The following is a 17,964-nucleotide window of genomic DNA, read 5'->3' as shown; positions in this document are numbered from 1 at the left end:
TCACCATCTTCCTGACAATAAATTTTTTCTCTCTCTCTCTATCCATTGGCAGTCCGATGACACAATGCATCACGCCACCCGAATATAATACTCTAACCTCCACCCCGCCACCACCCCCTCTGCCTTTTACTAGCGTGACGCATGACACCCGCGGCAATCACAGTACGAATAAGGTAGACACAGGAGGAAACCGAAACAGGTCAGAAATAATTTTTTAAAAGTCATCATACATAACATGGGAGCAATGTATCACGAAGGACCTCAAAAACGCAGTAAGGAAGGCGCCCTCGACTTTCGCGACCAACTGTTTCAGTGATCACTTCGATAAAAACACGAGAAAAAGATGAAAGCACTGAACTGCATTCCATGGCGCCAAAGCGAGCAACTGGCTTCATCGCCTTGACGGGAAGCGGTGTGATTATACACAGCGTTCGAGTTAAGCACTTGAGAAATGGGAAATGGTTGTAGACAGTTCAACCCGATTACAGAGGAAATTCACGTGTGGAGGTTGCGAAAATGAGAAAGCGCAGTCTATGCAGTGGTACATTTGAACGCTGTAACATAGATATTACCGAAAGCAAGCAGTTCCTTGCTGCACAAAAGGCAGTAACAAGCTGAAAATGACGTTGCTCCTGTCAGTTGCAAGGTTTCACCTAGTCACATTTTTCTGTAAGACGGTCTTCAAACCCTGCTATTTTAGCAATGCATTTCCTAGAATGCGAAGTTAACAGTGCTCCAGCATGGCTCTGCTTATATGTATAAACACGTTGATTTCCTTCACGTATGAGGACGCCAGGTCAACCCTTCTCTCAGAATTCTCGCCGTTTTGCCAGCCTGCTCAAGTGTCGCAGCTGACAAACACTTAACATACGTACGGATGGCATGACACGATTGGTACCTTCGTTCACGGCGTGCCGGACGTAGCAGTCGAAATCAATGTACATACCAGCAATGATTATTTTTTTCATTAAGGGCGCGGCCAGTTATTCTGTCTTGTAGAAAAACGCAATTGCTATATATTCCGCTGCACGTGAGCCTAAGGTGCCACGATCCTTCAAAGTCAGCTCTGGTCAACAGCAGTATAATGTACTTATACCCAAAGTTTTCTTATTTGCACAAGTATTCCACAAAGAAAGAGCGATACCACAATATTCCTACAGGCCAGTAATGAAAGATATATGCGGTTCTGAAGAAAAAAGACCAAAACTCTTTTTTAAACCAACATAAGTAACGCTATTTCTACAACCTCAATCTTCCCGCAGCAGCACCAGTGACACAGGAGAGTTTGAAATAGCGCAGAAAATACTGCTTTGTGTGCCTCCGTTGAAAAGTCCACTTCATTCTCCTTGAAACAAAAGATGAAAAGGTTGCGGGTATAAGGACAGAGAAAAGTCACCAGAAAATGTTCTTAGAGTACCGTAGCCAGCGTATAGTCGAACATCTGCAGTGCTTGAGGTAAGGCACTTCACTACAAGACAGGCTCGCGTGCTAGACGTGGAGCCCAGTTTGCAGTCAGGGCTTTTCGTCAAGAACCACAGGTGCTCCTGGAAACAAATCGCCGCACTCCGCGAACCAATTCTGGCAACTCTGGGCAACATTCACAAAGCGATCAGCCGGGGAACTTCTGCTTGAGGAACTCGTGCATGTGCTCGTACACAACCAGCATGACGGCGCCGCCGGGACCCAGCCGCAGAACTTTGGGCACGAGGCCCTTGTAGAGCGCGAAGAAACCTTCCTCGACGAACACGGTGCGCACGCTTTGCAGGCACGTCCTGTACTTGATGGTTCCCGGCGGCCCGGGTTGCGGGCCCTGGATGCGGCTCTTGGCCACGTCGAACGGTATGTTCATCATGGACGCTCCCGTGCCGGCCACGAATCCCGTGGCCAGCCGCATGGCGAACGTGGCTGCTTCGCTGTCCGTCTTCGGCAGCTTGTCCTTGACCGAGAAGTAGAAGCCGAAGTAGAACATGTTGAACAGTCCATTGCGACTCATGGTCGAAGTCAGTCCCAAGTTGAGGCCGCGGAGGCCGAACCCTGCTTCGCGATAGATGCCCCTGGCTACGGCGAAGGTGCTCGGCTGCCTCGTGACGACCTGCTTGTCGGTCTGCAGGCGCACCTTGACCACTTCGAACGGGTTCACGAACACGGCTTCGGTGAGGCCGGCGAACAGTCCCGCCAGCGAGAGGCTGACGGCCGTCTGAGGGCCACCGAAAGCGAACAGCTTCTTGTACTGCTCGAAGGTGAAGAACTTGACGGCCCGCTTGGGCGTTTCGGCCAGGATGGGCGGCAGGATGCCCTTGTAGATGGCCAGCAAGCCCTCGGAGCGCACCATGCGCCGGAAGCAGTCGGCGATGGAGGTGTAGCGCTGCTCGCCGGCGGCCGCGAGCAACTGGTTGTGCTGGACCTGGAAGCGGGTCTTGACCACGTCCAGAGGGTGCATCAGGCAGATCTCGACGAAGCCCGCCGAGCCGCCCGACGCGATCTGGATGGCGGCTTCCCGCGCCAGCTTGCGAATGCCCGAACGCTCCGACATGGTGGTGGTGCTGGTGCTATGGCCGCCCGTCTGCACAGTTTAATGCAAAGACAGAACAAAAAGACATCGGTAATTATGCAAGATACCTCTACACACCAACCTTCATCCAAAACATTAGCGCCGAGCAACTCCCCACATACGGCTTTACGTGCACAAAAGTCCGTGAACAAACGAACCAAGGCGAGGCATGTTCACGTTTCAGGAACAGAGATACGAACGACGGGTGATACGAGACTGTTCCAAATATTGGCAGTGACGAGTTGGTAGTGCGATTATAAGCGATAATGTAAGAAAGTTTTAGCACAGAGACGTATTGGCGTAGGCGCGTATTCCGGACCAGCGTATGCGCGCTGCTCACGCGCAGTAGCAGGCGCGCGCTCCCCGCTTTCCTCCACACCATGCAAACTGCCAGAAATGCCCTTCAAGTTACTGCAATAATTGTTTTAAAAATAGTTCAATGCTACTCAAATGTTTGAAGCACTATTTGTTCTGTTCCTGCAGCCCTGGCTGGACGGGAGAGCTGTGGATTCCATAGTGCTGCAGACAACATGCGTGTTATAGTATTGCAAGGTGGTGAGCATTGAAGCGAACGCCGAAACGGGTCACCGACGTGGCCTAACGAGGGCGCGGGAAGAGCGCCCCGTAAACCGACAGTACACGTTGGTGGCGGGAGTCAGACTGGCCCCTCTCCTTGAAAAGCGGGGGAGCGTCTATTATCTTTTCCCTTTCCCCCGTGCAGCTGGGTGCCGCTGAGAAGGCGCCTGTGGTGTCCTTGGCGTCTGCTGCCTTGGGGAATCGTCACAATGCGATATAGGGCATAGTCCGGCCGACGTCTACGCTAAAACTGCTCCGCTATGCTAAATATCTCCCTAAACACAAGCTTTCACGAACTACTAGATAAGGTGCCCTTTTCTTCCCATGGCACTCCCGAGGAATCAAAAACAGAGACCGACTAAACAGAGAACCGAGCATAGTTTTTCGAATATATATTATACTATCACTCTGAGGTTCTCACCCTGGAATGCAAACTAGAAAGAGAAGAGGGAACAGGCTTGAAAGGCGCGCCCCTTGCTCTGCGCACGCGCCAGCCGTTTCGCTGCAATCACTGAAGGTTTGGTTTGGTTTAGTTTACGGGGGTTTAACGTGCGAAAGCGGCTCAGGCTATGAGGGACGCCGTAGTGAAGGGATCTGGAAATTTCAACCATGTGGCCATAGAAATGTTTCTGCGCCCACGGTTGTAAAAGCGTGCAAAGCGCGAAGGCAGCAGACGACACACCTAGTCGGAGACAAACGCTCATATATGTCTAGGCTCGTCTGCGCCTTGTAACGACAGGAAACTGAATCAAAATCAGAAAGAATAGCCAATGCCTGCTGTAGTACAGTTTCGCTCCCTCTACGGCGTAGAATGCCTGGCTCGTTCATATTACTAAACTGTACCATGAGAAGCCGACAGAGAATAGTGCCCTGATATGAGCCAACGTTAGAGCCACGCTATGCGGATCCAAGCCCCTTCAGATGGTGGCTTTTAAATCCCACAGAAATCAAAGGGCCCTCCAGTCCCAATAAGAGCTGGACGGAGGGATGCAGCCAAGAACCAAAGCTGCGAGCTCATAGTGTTTACGAGCATAAAGTCATAGCTGATGAGACGCCCCGGGGCGCACAGGGCAGAGACGGAGGCATCAAATATTCAAAAGTTAGCTGCGGTTTGACTACTGCTGAACCTGGTTAGAGAACGAAAGCTCTGGTGTATCGGGCAACTAGACGCGACCTGGCGCCTGTAACGTTGAGTGCGTTCCGCACACTGGATAGGCAGCGCACCCACACGCCGTTAAATTAATGGTTCATCGCGAGAGGTTGGCCATCCAATCAACGCTGCGGCCTGTTCTACCACCCTCTACAGGCGAATCGAAAGGTCAAAGGTCAAGTGGTGCGACACAATGGTGGACCCCATACGGTAAGGCCTATAGCCACACTTGACCTCTGGCTCACTTGAAGGTCGACCGACAACGCACGGCGAAATCAGCTTTACCTAGCGTAGTGAAGCTCTCGCTTCAGTAAGGATAGCGTCGGTAGTACCCTAAGGTGACTGCAGCTTCCAATCAAACCACGACGACAGAGCTGAGGATGCTGGTTTGGTTTGGTCTATGGGGGTTTAACGTCCCAAAGCGACTCAGGCTAGGAAGAACGCCGTAGTGAAGGTCTCCGGAAATTTCGACCACCTGGGGTTCTTTAACGTGCACTGACATCGCACAGTACACGGGCCTCTAGAATTTCGCCTCCATCGAAATTCGACCGCCGCGGCCGGGATCGAGCCCGCGCCTTTCGGGTCAGCAGCCGAGCGCCATAACAATCAGCCACCGCGGCGGCGGGAGCTCAGGATGCAAGAGCACAGATGCGTCAACGGACGACCGCACCGAAGCAACAACCTGCACCCGGCAATCAACGCTGCGCGGCAGTTCCAATCACGCGTCCGAATGAGGCGTTTCGCGAAAATGGTAGCTACTAACGCCGCAGTCAAAACAACGCAGGTCCCTGGACGAAGTGCCTTACCGAAGGGCGCAGAATGGTTTTCGTCGAAGCCATAGGCCTCAAAAATCGTCCCAGCGGGTGCAGACGTCAACGCTGCTGGCTGAGCAGTGGACTACGAGGAGCGCCGATAATGATGTCTTCAGGCTTAATGGCCCATACCTACGGCGGAGGATCGGCCAGGTTGCACTGCCGATACGAACGCCCTCATGGCCAAGGAGTAGAGTAATTGTACTAATTTGTCGCCTAGACACGATTTTGGATAAAAAGTGGAGACAAAAAAAAAACTGAAATGAAAAAAAAAGAGTGAATTCTCATTCCAGCAGAGGATACTAGCTAATGCAATTATATATTCGTGAATTAAAATCAGCACCCAGTGATGATGATGATTGCGACACACCTCTTTCTCCTCACTTCTCTCTAAGAAGCGTCCATCGACGCGTCCACGAAGTAACTCGCGCGTTCCTGCAGGTGACACTGCATTTGAGTCGTAACTGAGGGCGAGCGAGAAACGGAACTGCATGGAGGCAGCAGAGCGGTTCCTGCTCCGTCTACAGTTTCCTAACCAGACTTTTCGCTACATAAGGCGTCGCTGCCTCTTACCGCGCCACCGCCACATCTGCGCGCGCCGGAATCGGCGGTTTTTGAGGAGAGGCAACGGCCCTCTAACTGCCTCGCTTCTGGGTGGACACCTCAACCGTCAACAGGGCCGTGAGGAAAGGGAGAAACGTGGGAGCGAGAAAGGAAGCGAGAGAAGGAGCCGGAATACACCGGAATGAAGAGAATACAGAACAACAATTGCGGCACCGTGAGTTCGTCCCCTTCCACGAGTGAACGCAGCATTTTCGCGGCGTCACCAGCCGCACTGAGTTCTAAGTCTCTGAACTGCGCGCAACTCTGGAGCCTCCCCGACGTGTCATGCTACTCAAGGTGAGTTCCGACGCCACATCCTCGATCACAGGTTGGTTGCACGCACGCACGCACGCACGCGCCCTACTGCGCTAGGTCGCGTATGGCATGCATGCTATCCGGACTCTGGATAGGCAGCGCGCCCACCCTGCCACCCTGGCAAGGGTGGCAGTTACATTATTGGTTGATCGCGAAAAGTTGCTCACCTAATGAACGCTGCGGCCTTCTGCTGCAGTGCCGCGTGTCTGCCACAACGCTGTCAGCGCTAATGCATGCAGCCACATCTCTCTCTCACCACCGCCACGCGCCTCAATGCGCGATTGAGGCGTCCAGGTTAGACGTCCAGGTTAGGCGTCCAGATTATTATTATTATTGTCCAGGCGAAACGCCAAGGCGCCCGTGTGCTGTGCTGTGGTCAAAATTATTCCGGAGCCCTCCACTACGGCATCTCTTTCTTCCATTCTTCTTTCACTCCTTCCTTTTCCCTTCCTTTACGGCGCGGTTCAAGTGTCGGCCGATATGTGAGCCAGATACTGCGCCATTTCCTTGCCCCCAAAGCCAATTTTCATTTTTCCACTGACCTATGGAGCCAGTTATGCGCCCTTCATTTCCTCAAAATCATCGGAGTCTAGAACGCTAACAACGCCATTGAACGCAATGAACGCCGACTGCGGCGGCGGCTGAGTGACGTCATAGCTGTCACGTGGTTTCTCCTCGGTTCAAGGTCAAACGCGCGCTTATGGCGCGCACTGCGAAGAAGCTACGGAGTGGAGAAGTAAAAGCTTTCGCTTTTAAAAAATACCACGCGACTAGCTCGCGAGGCAGAGCCACAACATTATTTTGTTGAGAACACGCATCAAGTAAAACTTTTATTGCGATAGTACCTATACACTTTGGCTTCGCGCTCACGGAAATCGGTGGTGAGAAGTCGCCCCAGAGCCAACTGCGTGCTGGACCTTCGACACTGCAGGTGCACGACTGATCAGGCGGCACCTGCTGTGCGACTGCCCCGTTTGGAGCTCGAACGCACAAAAAACAGAGGGGAAAATTTAAAATCAGTTTTGAGGAAAGGAAATGACGCAGTAACTGCCTTACATATTTCGGTGGACATCTGAACCGCACCATAACGGAAGGGATAAAGGAGTGAGTGAAAGAAGAAAGCAAGAAAGAGGTGCCGTATAGTGGAGGGCTCCGGACTAATTCGACCACCTGGGGATCTGTAACGTGCAGTGACATCGCACACCGCGGTCCCCTTCGAATCCGGTTACTCCGGATCAGTAGCAGAGCAAGACGAGCCCTTTAACTGCTGAGCCACCGCGGCTGGTGTACAAGAAGGTTACTTCATTGGAAGAGTGGACGACGCCCGGGGCCAACACGCCAGCGTGCAGTGCTCCCGTGCAGTGGGACTTCGCGAAGTAGGCCTGCTTAACCCTTTTACCCCGACCCATTCCCCTGAGTGGAATCTTGATGCAGGCAAGTTGCTGCATGTTGCACAAAAAGCTGATACAGCGCGAAGGTGCGAGAGACCATAAGAGGCACACGTACGATATACACCGGGCCAGCCTAGAATGCGCGCTATCGAATGGAGACACGCCGGCCAAAGTGCCATTCTTCTGATTAAAGATTTACACATCTTTCCCTCTCCCCTGGGTTCTCTTAATCCCTTCCGTCATGGCACGGTGTTCACTCGGCTTGAGACTATAATCGCTTCGGACCTCTTTCTCTGTTCTTTCACTACCACCTTCTTCCCTTCACCCATGGCACGGCTGAGGTGTCCATCGAGAAGTGAGACAGTTACTGCGCCATTGCCTTTCCTCAAAAACCACTAATTATAGTCGCTTCGCCTTCCTTTGCCCGTTGCCCCCCCCCCCCCCCCCCCACACACACATCAGCACCACATAAATAGTTTCAGAAATGACACGCCTACTTGTGTCGCGCGACAGCAATTAGCGCTGCGTACTAAACGTTCCCGTATAACAGCTTTTATATGCGATTCCCCAAACCCTTCGTAGCATCGCTTTTCTTGAAACCTATTTAAATACCACAGCTTCGTTTTTATGGAGGAAAAACGCTAAGGCGCCCGTGTGCTGTGCGATGTCAGTGCACGTTAAAGATCCCCAGGTGGTCGAAATTATTCCGGAGCCCTCCACTACGGACCTATTTGTTCCTCTCTTCTTTCACTCCCTCCTTTATCCCTTCCCTTACGGCGCGGTTCAGGGGTCCAACGATATATGAGACAGATACTGCGCCATTTCCTTTCCACCAAAAACCAATTATTATTATTATTATTATTATTATTATTGTGGAAAACTCTAGGGCGTTTACGAGTCGCGCCACACCGAATTGTAATAGTAAAAGTATAGTAATTCATCTTTACATACATACTTTGTGCCCTGCTTTACGTCGCTTTGAAAAAATGTATACTAACTAGTACGTGGCTGCTGATGAGGTAACGGCAAACGCCTATTACAGAAAACGTTCCCAGGCGTTACCACAGTTCAATATTCACGTAATGAGCGGATAGAAATATATCAGATCTAGAGGGAAGATCAGGTGACATTTGTGCGGTCTATATCGCAAGCTGTATGAGGATCGAGAAGGAATGTACTTCATTCAAGCAACTCTCCTTCATATCTAGTCTGAACGATGTTTTGTTTACGGTGGCCAGCTTGGGGACTTCGCAGTAACGTAGAGGTGCGGACGCTCGTGCCTTGAGACAGGCTCGGGCAGGCAGACGCCTTGTGAAAAGTGCTGCGCGTCCTTGTCGAAGCTTCTTCCTACCATCGCTAGGCTACGCGTTACGGCGCTGCGGTCGGCTCGGGCATCGTGGAAACCTCCAGCCCATGTTCCCCTTGCTCGCGCCGGCGCGGCCTCGACAATGAAGGCGGAGCCCTATCTTCACGAGTGGCTAGACGCTTATCGGACAGAGCACAAGCGTCATTAGTGTACAGTCAACCGACGCAACGAGTGGGCTATTCGGTGCTGTAGTATCAACGCTTATCATCGGGGGCAGCTCGTCTCGTCCGTCCCGAGAGCAGGCACGCGCTCGAAATCTCACTAATACATCGGACGAGTGACCCTCGAGCAAACGCCTTCTTTAAGAGCATGACGTAAAAGTCCAAGTGTTCAGCGCCACCAGATATCGATTCCAACATTGCCAGCTATATTAGGCGTGCCGTAGTAGAGGGTCCCGAATTGAATTCGGGCTCCCGGGCTTCTCTGACGTGCACCTAAGCCTCAGTGCATGGGAGATTTCGCATTTCGCCTCCACAGAAATGCGGTTGCCACGGAAAGGATCGAACCCGCGACGTCACGTTCAGGAGCCGAAAGTGCTCCGACGATGACAGAACAATGCTTGCTTGGGAGCAAGCAATACCATTCTTTGGAAGGACAGTGAGGACAAACTGGAGTTTGCCACTATTGATACGTTTCCGCGCTCTAGCTAGAAAGACGCTTTTCTCACCAAAAAAAAAAAAGCTTTTATTAGGCAGAAAAGTCTACAGAATTAAATACAGGTGTCGCCATCACCGGCGGTTTTCGCAAGTAATCTGCGGCGCGTCGACCCTTTTTTTTAACGGCGTATCTTTGAGGCTATACTAAACGACCATTCACGTTGAAACGGTGAACACGGAGTACATTTTGGTGTAAACGTTGAGAGTTTAAATCCGGGAGCGGGAAACATTATAAATCTAATTTTCTCAACAATAAATGGGCCGGTTTCTGCAGCGCAAGCATCAGCATAGCAAGAAAATGCCATGGAATGAATTCTTTACAAAGAACGGAAATTACGTACACTCATCCTTAGTGTCTCTTCAGAGTAATGGTGTTGCACTCTGAGAATAAGCGCTAGACGCGAGAGTGCGTTCGCGCTCAACACATCGTACTTGATCACATCCTCAACAACTTGCAGTGCAAGTAAATCGGCAAACCTACAGCAACGTCAGGCGTAGACGCATGCAATTCTAACAGCGACAGATGATACCGCAGGGTGTTCTTTTACCGAAAGGTTGGCAGCTAGGATAACATTTTTTATTCTTAAAGATAGGCGGGGAATGAGAAGAGGCGTTTACCTGTATCACTTGACCCGCCCCTAAGATGACACTATAGAAGGATACACTCCAAATCAGATGCTGTAAGCGACTTATTTCTCGCGTTTTTCGCGGATCACACTGACCTCGCGAAAAAATCATCCGGCGATTAATTTGCGCATAAGGAGCGCTAAGGGTCTTGCTTCACGAAATTCCGTATTCGCAAAATATTCCGACACTGCAAAGTTACCAGAATTCACGCAAAAAAAAAAATAATTTACAGTAATCACCAAAACAGGGAAGCCTGAAAGAGTAACTGCAGTATCGAGACGTGCATCATTGCTATTTTTTTGCACAGAGATGGTACTCCCGTTACCTACTGAAACCGCATCGATGGCGCAACCAAAAACAAAAACAAAACTGCGGACTCGTCATTAAGCGGCACGTCGACAGCTTTCAAGAACACCAAGACCCCGTTGCTATTACTGGCGAATGACGCGACACGCTGACCGAGTTGGCTCTTTTCTGTCTTTGTAACGCGTCTATTCTGGCTACAGCCCCACACTCGGAGCCGAACAGTCCAACAGGGGCTATTACATTACGCACTGGGCAATCTACCAACAGTTCAGAGAGTAAAAATACCGGCACTTAACGGCTGAATTGGATAAGTATGCGCTTTGATACAGTTATAGTCATGGCACATTCCACAGTTTAGTTTATCACAAGAGCCAAGTGCAGATGTAAATCCGGGGGCATATATGAATGTGAAAGGCTGCTCTGCCACGGAGACTTTGCCTAAGCGCGTAATAAAAGAAAAATAACCTATGCTATAACGGCACGAAAAAAAAAAATAATAATAATCGGTTTTCGGGGAAACGAAATGGCGCAGTACAGTCCTTCAAACACTTGTCTAGACCACGTCGGCGTTATTTACGAGCAGCCTACACCTCTAAGCAATGCACAACTGAGCTCGCGCGTTTGTAGTAACCGTGCTTAAGTTCGCCTTGAAAATGTTACGCTAAACCCATGAGGAAACACATACCGGCGTGGGCAGCTTAGTGGTCTAAGCAAATACTACCGAAAGGAAAACTGGACGCACCACGGAAGCAGAATAAAAATTTTATTGCCTGAATCCTGCCATGTCATGGCAGTAACGGTTCACTCGATCGGTAAATGCTGTGAAGCGTAGACAGCGCTTGATCGCACTCGTCATGTTTTTACGTAGTCACACGGTTTCGTGGAGGCTCGGCTTGTAACGTCGCTTCAACACACTAAATCAGTTCAAATCATTTATCAAATGCAAGCAAAAGACGATACCAGATAAATCCCTATATGAATGCACTACGGTCTCAAGCATCTCTTGGTAGGCACTTGCATGCAGTACGCGCGGATTCACGCCCTTCAAGCAAGCAAGCAATACAGAGTGAAACTTCATCAAGCCTGATATGTGCAAGCAAGCAAGCAAGCAAGCAAGCAAGCAGTACAGAGTGAAACTTCACCAAGCATGCTCTGTTTTGAGACACTCGAGCGCCTTCTGGCGCATTAAAACCGAGCCGGCGCAACGCGGACGTCATACCACCAAGGCGAGCAAGTACCTCTCTCCGTTGTAAACAAACAGCGCGCTCCGTAAAAACCCTCTCCATCGGGAGTCACATCCCGCAAGCTGGAGCTCGTTGTAAGCTCGACCGCGGTACAAAACGGCGCTTTTGGAATGCCGCGACGAATCTTGGCAGAGGTAAGGCAACGTACTACGATAGGGCCCCCGGCTGTCAGCACACGCAGCACCAAGGTCACGCCCTCCAGCGCCAATTTGCCCCGAAATAGACGCTTCGCTGTCTGCTTTTAGCGCCATAACAAACACGTGCAGGGCAATCTCCCGCTACCCAACGCTGCGCAAAGCGTCAACCGGAAAACGCCCCGCGCTGTTAGCAGCCAGCGGCACGCGCCAATGTTGTCACGGCTCTAGCGCCTCGGATGTAGTACAGTGATCACTAAAGTTGGAAGTCCGGTGCAGGCACGATCCTTGCGCAAGGTCCACCGGGTTTAGAAATGGCAGAAGGCGAACACTCACCGCGTGAACGCAGCCGGCACGATCCGCTAGCCACACACGCAGCGCCCGTAGACACAGCCGGCGGCGAGGGAGACGCGCTTCGCAGCATTTCCGGATGTCACGTGACTCCGGCGCAAGCGTCTCTCGATGAGGGCTGCGAGAGCAGAGAGCTTCCGTCGTCTGCTAGCGGAGTACAGGCAGACGATGCGAAGCATTTGTATTTGCTAGTTAGAAGGTCTCACCAACAACCTTCAAACGAGGACAAACCTAGACTTATAAAGAAAATACGATGCAGGCATAACCATGTAGCCATTACATAATTTTTGATGATTGTTCAAATGGCGGTCAAAACTAGTCCATTAAGTGATGTTTCCTGATGCTTTAGCTGTTTTGAACTGAACGTTGCAGTTATTACTGAAGGTTTACGAAACGATCTCTTCTTCGTCATCTCCACTGAGGAAGTGGGAATTGAAATCACTTGTTCTTACAGGGTGAATGGCCATTGCGGCCATTAGAATGATTTGCTATTTTTTGTTTATGTGTTGTTCCGTGCTATTAGGCATGTTCGTTTCTCAGAAGGTGAGCAAAAGTAGCGGGGTCACCGAAGTACGTCTTCGGGCATTCTTTATCCCCCACCTGGCCGTTTAAACTTGATTGCCGGGGTGCCATTTAAGAACACTGGAGCGAGTGAGTACGGCATGTTTACGGTCGAAGGTGGGTGCTTCGGATCAAGCCCATTATCTGCTGGACTGTCCGGATAATTATTCGTACATCCATGCCTTACCCAGATTTGATTCACCACTCAATAGCCTCAGAAAAACCGTGCCTTTACTAGCAATTTCATTCGCCCATAAGCTTCTGCACACATTAACGCTGTTAGCACCACCTGGCGTTTGATGAAGACACGAACTCCACCGGACGGTAACAAGACTCACAGATGGCGCGATCCGCCTTCAGGCGATACTTTAGTGGCCTTGAGGCTTGACGGTAACAAGACTCACAGATGGCGCGATCCGCCTTCAGGCGATACTTTAGTGGCCTTGAGGCTTGCTAATTTTTTGTTTTTTTAATAGCTGTTCCAAATGACGAAGTCCTTATGTGACCGCGTGGCGGCAGCTGTCGACTCCTAGTTTACGATCTGCAGACGACAGTGTGGGACGTTTGTCGTCTCGCCAACAGGTGGCTGTAAATGTAGGGCGTGTAGGGGCGTGCTAGTGACTCTGGGGCGTCCTAATGCGTCCTAGGTAGAGGCTTTTTGTAGTAAGTGTCGTGCGCGCCAAGCGATGTTCCTTTTTTTGTTGGCACTTTTATTTTGACCAACCAGCGCCATCTTTCGCAAAGGTTTCCAAATTGTCGGGGAGGTGTTGGCAGTGGTGAAGCTAGAGAGGCGTGAGCCAAGCGTGAGCGACGGCAGGGCGTTGTCCGGACGGAGTGGATGGAAGCCGTCGTTGTTTCCCCGATAACAAGAGATCTGTTCTTTCCTCCGCTGCATCTTAAAAGCATTTATTAATGCTCATAAACGGGCTTGATACTGTGTAGTTTTCACAGGTAAATATTTTGAGCATTGAGGACAGATCTGCTTTGTGTGCTCTATTTTTAATTAATGGAAATTTTCAACGTGTCCGATTTCGCGATGCAAAGCTTTCCCCGTGTGCGCTCATTTATGCCACTCTATGCGTTTATCCTCCTCAGAATCTACCCATGACCTGTAGCTGTTCTTACTGTGCCCGCAGGGCGTCCGGTGCGTCATGAGCGGGCATATAAACGTGTTGCGGGGAATACTTTCAATAATTCTCAAGAATAGTTTTTTTTTAGGTAAAAATATCGGCTTTTTCAGCATAGTATTACCAGTGTTGGCGGACACCGAAAAACCAGTGAATCGTCTTAAGTCATCATCATCATCAGCCTGACTACATGGCAAAGGCCTCTCCCATGTCTCTCCAATTAACCCTGTCCTTTGCCATCTGCACCCACCCTAAGCCTGCAGACTTCTTAATCTCATCCACCCACCTAACCTTCTGCCGCCCCCTGCTACGCTTGCAGCTTCTCTTGGAATCCACTCCGTTACCCTTAAGGACCAGCGGTTATCCTCCCTTCGCATTACGTGCCCTGCCCAAGCCCATTTCTTCCACTTGATTTCGACTAGGATGTAATTAACCCGCTTTTGTTCCCTCATGCATTCTGTCCGCTTGTGGCCGCTTAACGTTACACCTATCATTTTTCTTCCCATGGCTGGTTAATTAATTTCAATAATCAACTTTTTAACTGTTATAGAGATAGGCGCGTAGTTGTAATTAGAGATTTACGGCCGGTCGTTATTAGTAGTGTAAACACGAAGACAAACATTCTGTTTAGCGGCGGCATTGCCATCGCTGCGCGTGCTGTGCTAAAATACATTCGCTTTCGAAAAGCATGCAGGCAAAGCAAACTTTCCAGTGCACGTAACTAGTCAAGAAAGCCAAATTTTTTGAAGGAGAGGGGGGGGGGGGGGTTCTACGGTTTTTCCACCCTGCTTTGAGATCGTTTTTAGCTTAAAATTATCTTAGTTCAGTTTACCTTGCTCTCTAGCCGCCGCCTTAATTCAGTGGATAGCTGGGCATGCGTGTTTGATTCCTCGAGCACGTCATTTCGTTACCAGTTCTTTCGTTTTTAAGTTAGCGTTCGTCCTGTGTTCTCTTGTCCTTGTTTCCTTTGTGCCAGGCCCCTCCAAACCCAAACTTCCACTTTTGTCATTCATTCCTCGTACTGTCATTGATTGGAATAGTTTGCAATCGAACATCGGTACAGAAAACTACATAAAAAAAATTCCAAGAACTCATTTACTGTTATGGAACTGTGTTGATATATGAATTTATTTTTTCCTTTTTGTCTTCCTTTTATGTTATTACTTGTGTTCTAATTCTTGTTTTTATCGCCGAACCTGTTCTTCTTAAACTGTAAAGCGTTTATAACAATTTGTATCCCCCCAATGTAATACCCTCTCAAGGAGGGCCTTTAGGGGTAACGTGATTAAAATAAACAACTGGCAGTTTAGCATTGCTAAGCGCGAAATATTGTGCTTTCGCACATTTTTTTTTTTTTTTTGCAGGTGCACACCGTTGCCACGTACCTGAAAGCGCGACTGAGGCGTCCACTGACTCAGGGAGCCAGTTATGCGCGTCTTGGACTTTTTCATCGTCAGTGCCAGTTTCCCAATGTAGGCCGGCAGTCTATGCTCCAGTGCCGAGTTTCTGCACCAGTGTTGTCAACGGCAACGGGTACTGCCCTAGTGCCGTGTTTCTGTCACAACGTTGTCCACGCGAAAGCATGCAGCGCACATCTCTCTGTCACAACCGCCACATAGCGCTATAGCTCAAGGCGCGAATATTATTGTGATCGTAGTATTGGGCGATGAAGAAGAAGATGTGGAATGCGCAGCGCGAGTGTGTGTTGCAGTTTAACAAAGGCGTATCCCAGAACAACTAAACCAACGTTGATGCGATTTAAAAGACAAAAAAGAAATTAATGGCACACTCGGTCGAACGCCTTTGCCAGGTCAATTTGCAGCAGAGCTAGTTGTCCTTGAGCGTCACTGCAATACTGCACCACCATGCGCGCAACACGTAGATTAGACTCTATTGACCGTGCCCTCAAGCCGTGTGTTTGATGAGGTCCAATAAAAGTGGACGTAGCAAGCTGTAGCCTATTTGAGAGTACAGAAGCTGTTCCACGCGCTTGACTGTAAATGGCTGTCTCTCGCGACCTGTCTGCGTCCAGTCGTCTGTGAAACAAGATTGCCCACTGTCACCGCTCCTGTTCGCACTATACTTGGAACCACTTTGCTTAAGTGTTAGGTACAACCAGTGGAGCCGTCATTGGTTTCCGCATTATGGGTATCAAACTGAACTTAGTGGGGTAGATGTGTAGGCCAGTTGGTGAGACATCGGGAGGCTCAGCAGAGCACAGGACAGAGGAAGGTGACGGTGTCGTCACCTCCCCCTGTCCTGTGCTCTGCTGCGGTGTATAGCCTCCCGATGTCTCAAACTAAAGCTATTAGCTGATGCAGATGACCTCGCGTTTTTCTGCACTGATAAGCCAAGCATCGATGAGGTTATTCGTTTAACGGATGACTTTGGTTCAGTCAGGAGCACGGAGCACGGTCTCTGGTTTGGAATACGGGTATCGACACCTGCTGAATATGCTGACATGCAATGGACGCGTAGGCCACCCAACTTCCCCGGAATTTCTTCGAGTGCCTATAAGCACAGTGCACATTACTGGGAAGACCGTGTGCCAACTCTTCAGCGCTATGCTCAGAATTTTGTCCCCCATGGTTTCTCGATTTTTGGCAGGGTGACTGCATGTAATCTGTTCCTCGCTACTAAAATTTATTATGCACCCCAAATTATTCATCGCACAAGACTCTATATATATCCAGCGTTTTCACAGAGCTTCCGCCACTTTTGTGTGGGATTTGTCTTTTGAATCTATAAGGCGTGATTACCTTTTCCGGCCTGTACGCGCTGGAGGGCACGGTTTAGTCCATCTATATGTCCGGCAGATAGTTGCACGTTTCATGTTTCCACGTTTCATGTTTCATGCATACACCCAATAGTGCATGCATTCTTGCAAGTCAATTTAGTTTCATGTTTCACCGAACCTCACTGTGTCTTCTAATGTTTCTGATTGCCAGTGTTTATGGGGCTTCATGCATGAGGTGTATTTGACTGTTCGTTTACTGCTTGTTCGTTCCCCTCCTCCCCCTCCCCCATTTCGTTTTCAGTGTCGAGGAAACGGTTGTACATGGATTTATTTTGCATGCGCTTCCCTCCGCCCATGTACCGCTGTGTGTATTTTGGTTGACCGGGACATTACCTACTCAACAGTACGTAAATAATTCCCCTCTAGTCATATATCACGACTTTTTTCTATCAGTTACGTAGCGAGACATTGCCGGTTAAGACGTGGTTAGAAAAAAAAAAGGTGTTTTTGTGTCCACGATAAATCTCCGCCTTCGGGATGCTCCAGAAACGATTGAGCATTGTTTCATTGATTGCAAAGATGCAATACTCTTTTGGGCTACCTTGCAATGGACATTGAAACAATACTTAACTTGATACCGCATTCTGTACGATATCTCACAGCACTGCCATTTGTTAATGATCCCATAGACTTGTTTTTTTTTTCTGATTGGGCTGCGCGGCCTCTATAAAATGCATATGATCGACTAACATTGTAACTCTTTTTGTTCAGTATAGCATTTCAGCAGAACGATTATTCATGTAAAGGAATTTTATGCCCAGACCGAGTTTGAGCCGGAGTGGCAGCAGCTCCTAGTGTTGTGCTCTTCGTTGGCCAATTTCTAGTGTATCATTTCTTAAGCGTGTCCTATTATGATGTAGTAGTGATGTGCCCTGTGCTGAGTTTTTTCACGTGCTTGGTTTAGGTGTATCGTATTATGCATTGTGTTCATTTACGATTCTTTTTTTCATGATTTGTAAACAGCTCATGTACATAGCACATTGCTTCACTGTAATAAATACAATGTTTTTTTTATTTTAAAAAAAGGCGATAGCCTTGTGCTCTGGCGTAGTGGCCAGCGAAGCTGATCCGTTCGCGCCGGCGCAGGTTCGAATCCCAGTAGCGGATATTTATGCGATTTAATTTTATTTGTATTTTCTTCCCGCAAACCCACAAGCATCGCAAGATCTTGCTCGGAGTTTACCCATCGGAGTAGTGCTTCCGCCCTAATCAATGCACCACCACCACTCAAGTGCTGCCGCTTAGCCCTCATTCTCGCATCGTTTTTCGGTGCGATTCGCGCAGTGTTTTGCAGCCGCCTGTAGCGTAGTGCATCGACATCTAACCGCAATGGAACAGAGCTTAAACTTATCTAGCTCTTGGAAATGCTTGTGAGACTGTATTGTCCCTCAGTCATG

General features: G+C 49.5%; 1 protein-coding gene across 2 annotated transcripts; it reads right to left on the bottom strand.

Moving 5' to 3' along the window:
- Positions 1 to 192: 192 nt before the first annotated feature.
- On the bottom strand, positions 193 to 12,214 carry LOC144129368 (mitochondrial 2-oxodicarboxylate carrier-like). 2 transcript variants are annotated; one of them, XM_077663442.1, is made up of 2 exons: positions 12,068 to 12,214; positions 193 to 2,563 (listed from the first exon to the last, which is right to left on the bottom strand). In XM_077663442.1, the coding sequence occupies exon 2, from the start codon at positions 2,531 to 2,533 to the stop codon at positions 1,610 to 1,612; it is 924 nt and encodes a 307-aa protein (XP_077519568.1). In that variant the 5' UTR covers positions 2,534 to 2,563; positions 12,068 to 12,214; the 3' UTR covers positions 193 to 1,609. The 2 variants fall into 2 exon arrangements, with proteins under 2 accessions (XP_077519568.1, XP_077519567.1); XM_077663441.1 differs by lacking the exon at positions 12,068 to 12,214 and adding an exon at positions 5,084 to 5,211.
- Between the last annotated feature and the right edge of the window lie 5,750 nt (positions 12,215 to 17,964).

This window comes from Amblyomma americanum, chromosome 4 (genome assembly GCF_052857255.1).
Source record: "Amblyomma americanum isolate KBUSLIRL-KWMA chromosome 4, ASM5285725v1, whole genome shotgun sequence".
Lineage (NCBI taxonomy): Eukaryota > Metazoa > Arthropoda > Arachnida > Ixodida > Ixodidae > Amblyomma > Amblyomma americanum.
The sequence above is the reverse complement of the archived record's forward strand: the minus strand, read 5'-3'. Positions and strand labels throughout refer to the sequence as shown.

What these genes read in the sequence shown, in the direction of transcription:
- LOC144129368 (XM_077663441.1), bottom strand. Translation starts at nt 5,116, where the DNA reads ATGGCTTCGACGAAAACCATTCTGCGCCCTTCG. An exon ending in AAACCATTCTGCGCCCTTCG is followed by an intron (nt 2,564 to 5,083) that starts GTAAGGCACTTC and finishes TAAACTGTGCAG; the next exon opens with ACGGGCGGCCATAGCACCAG.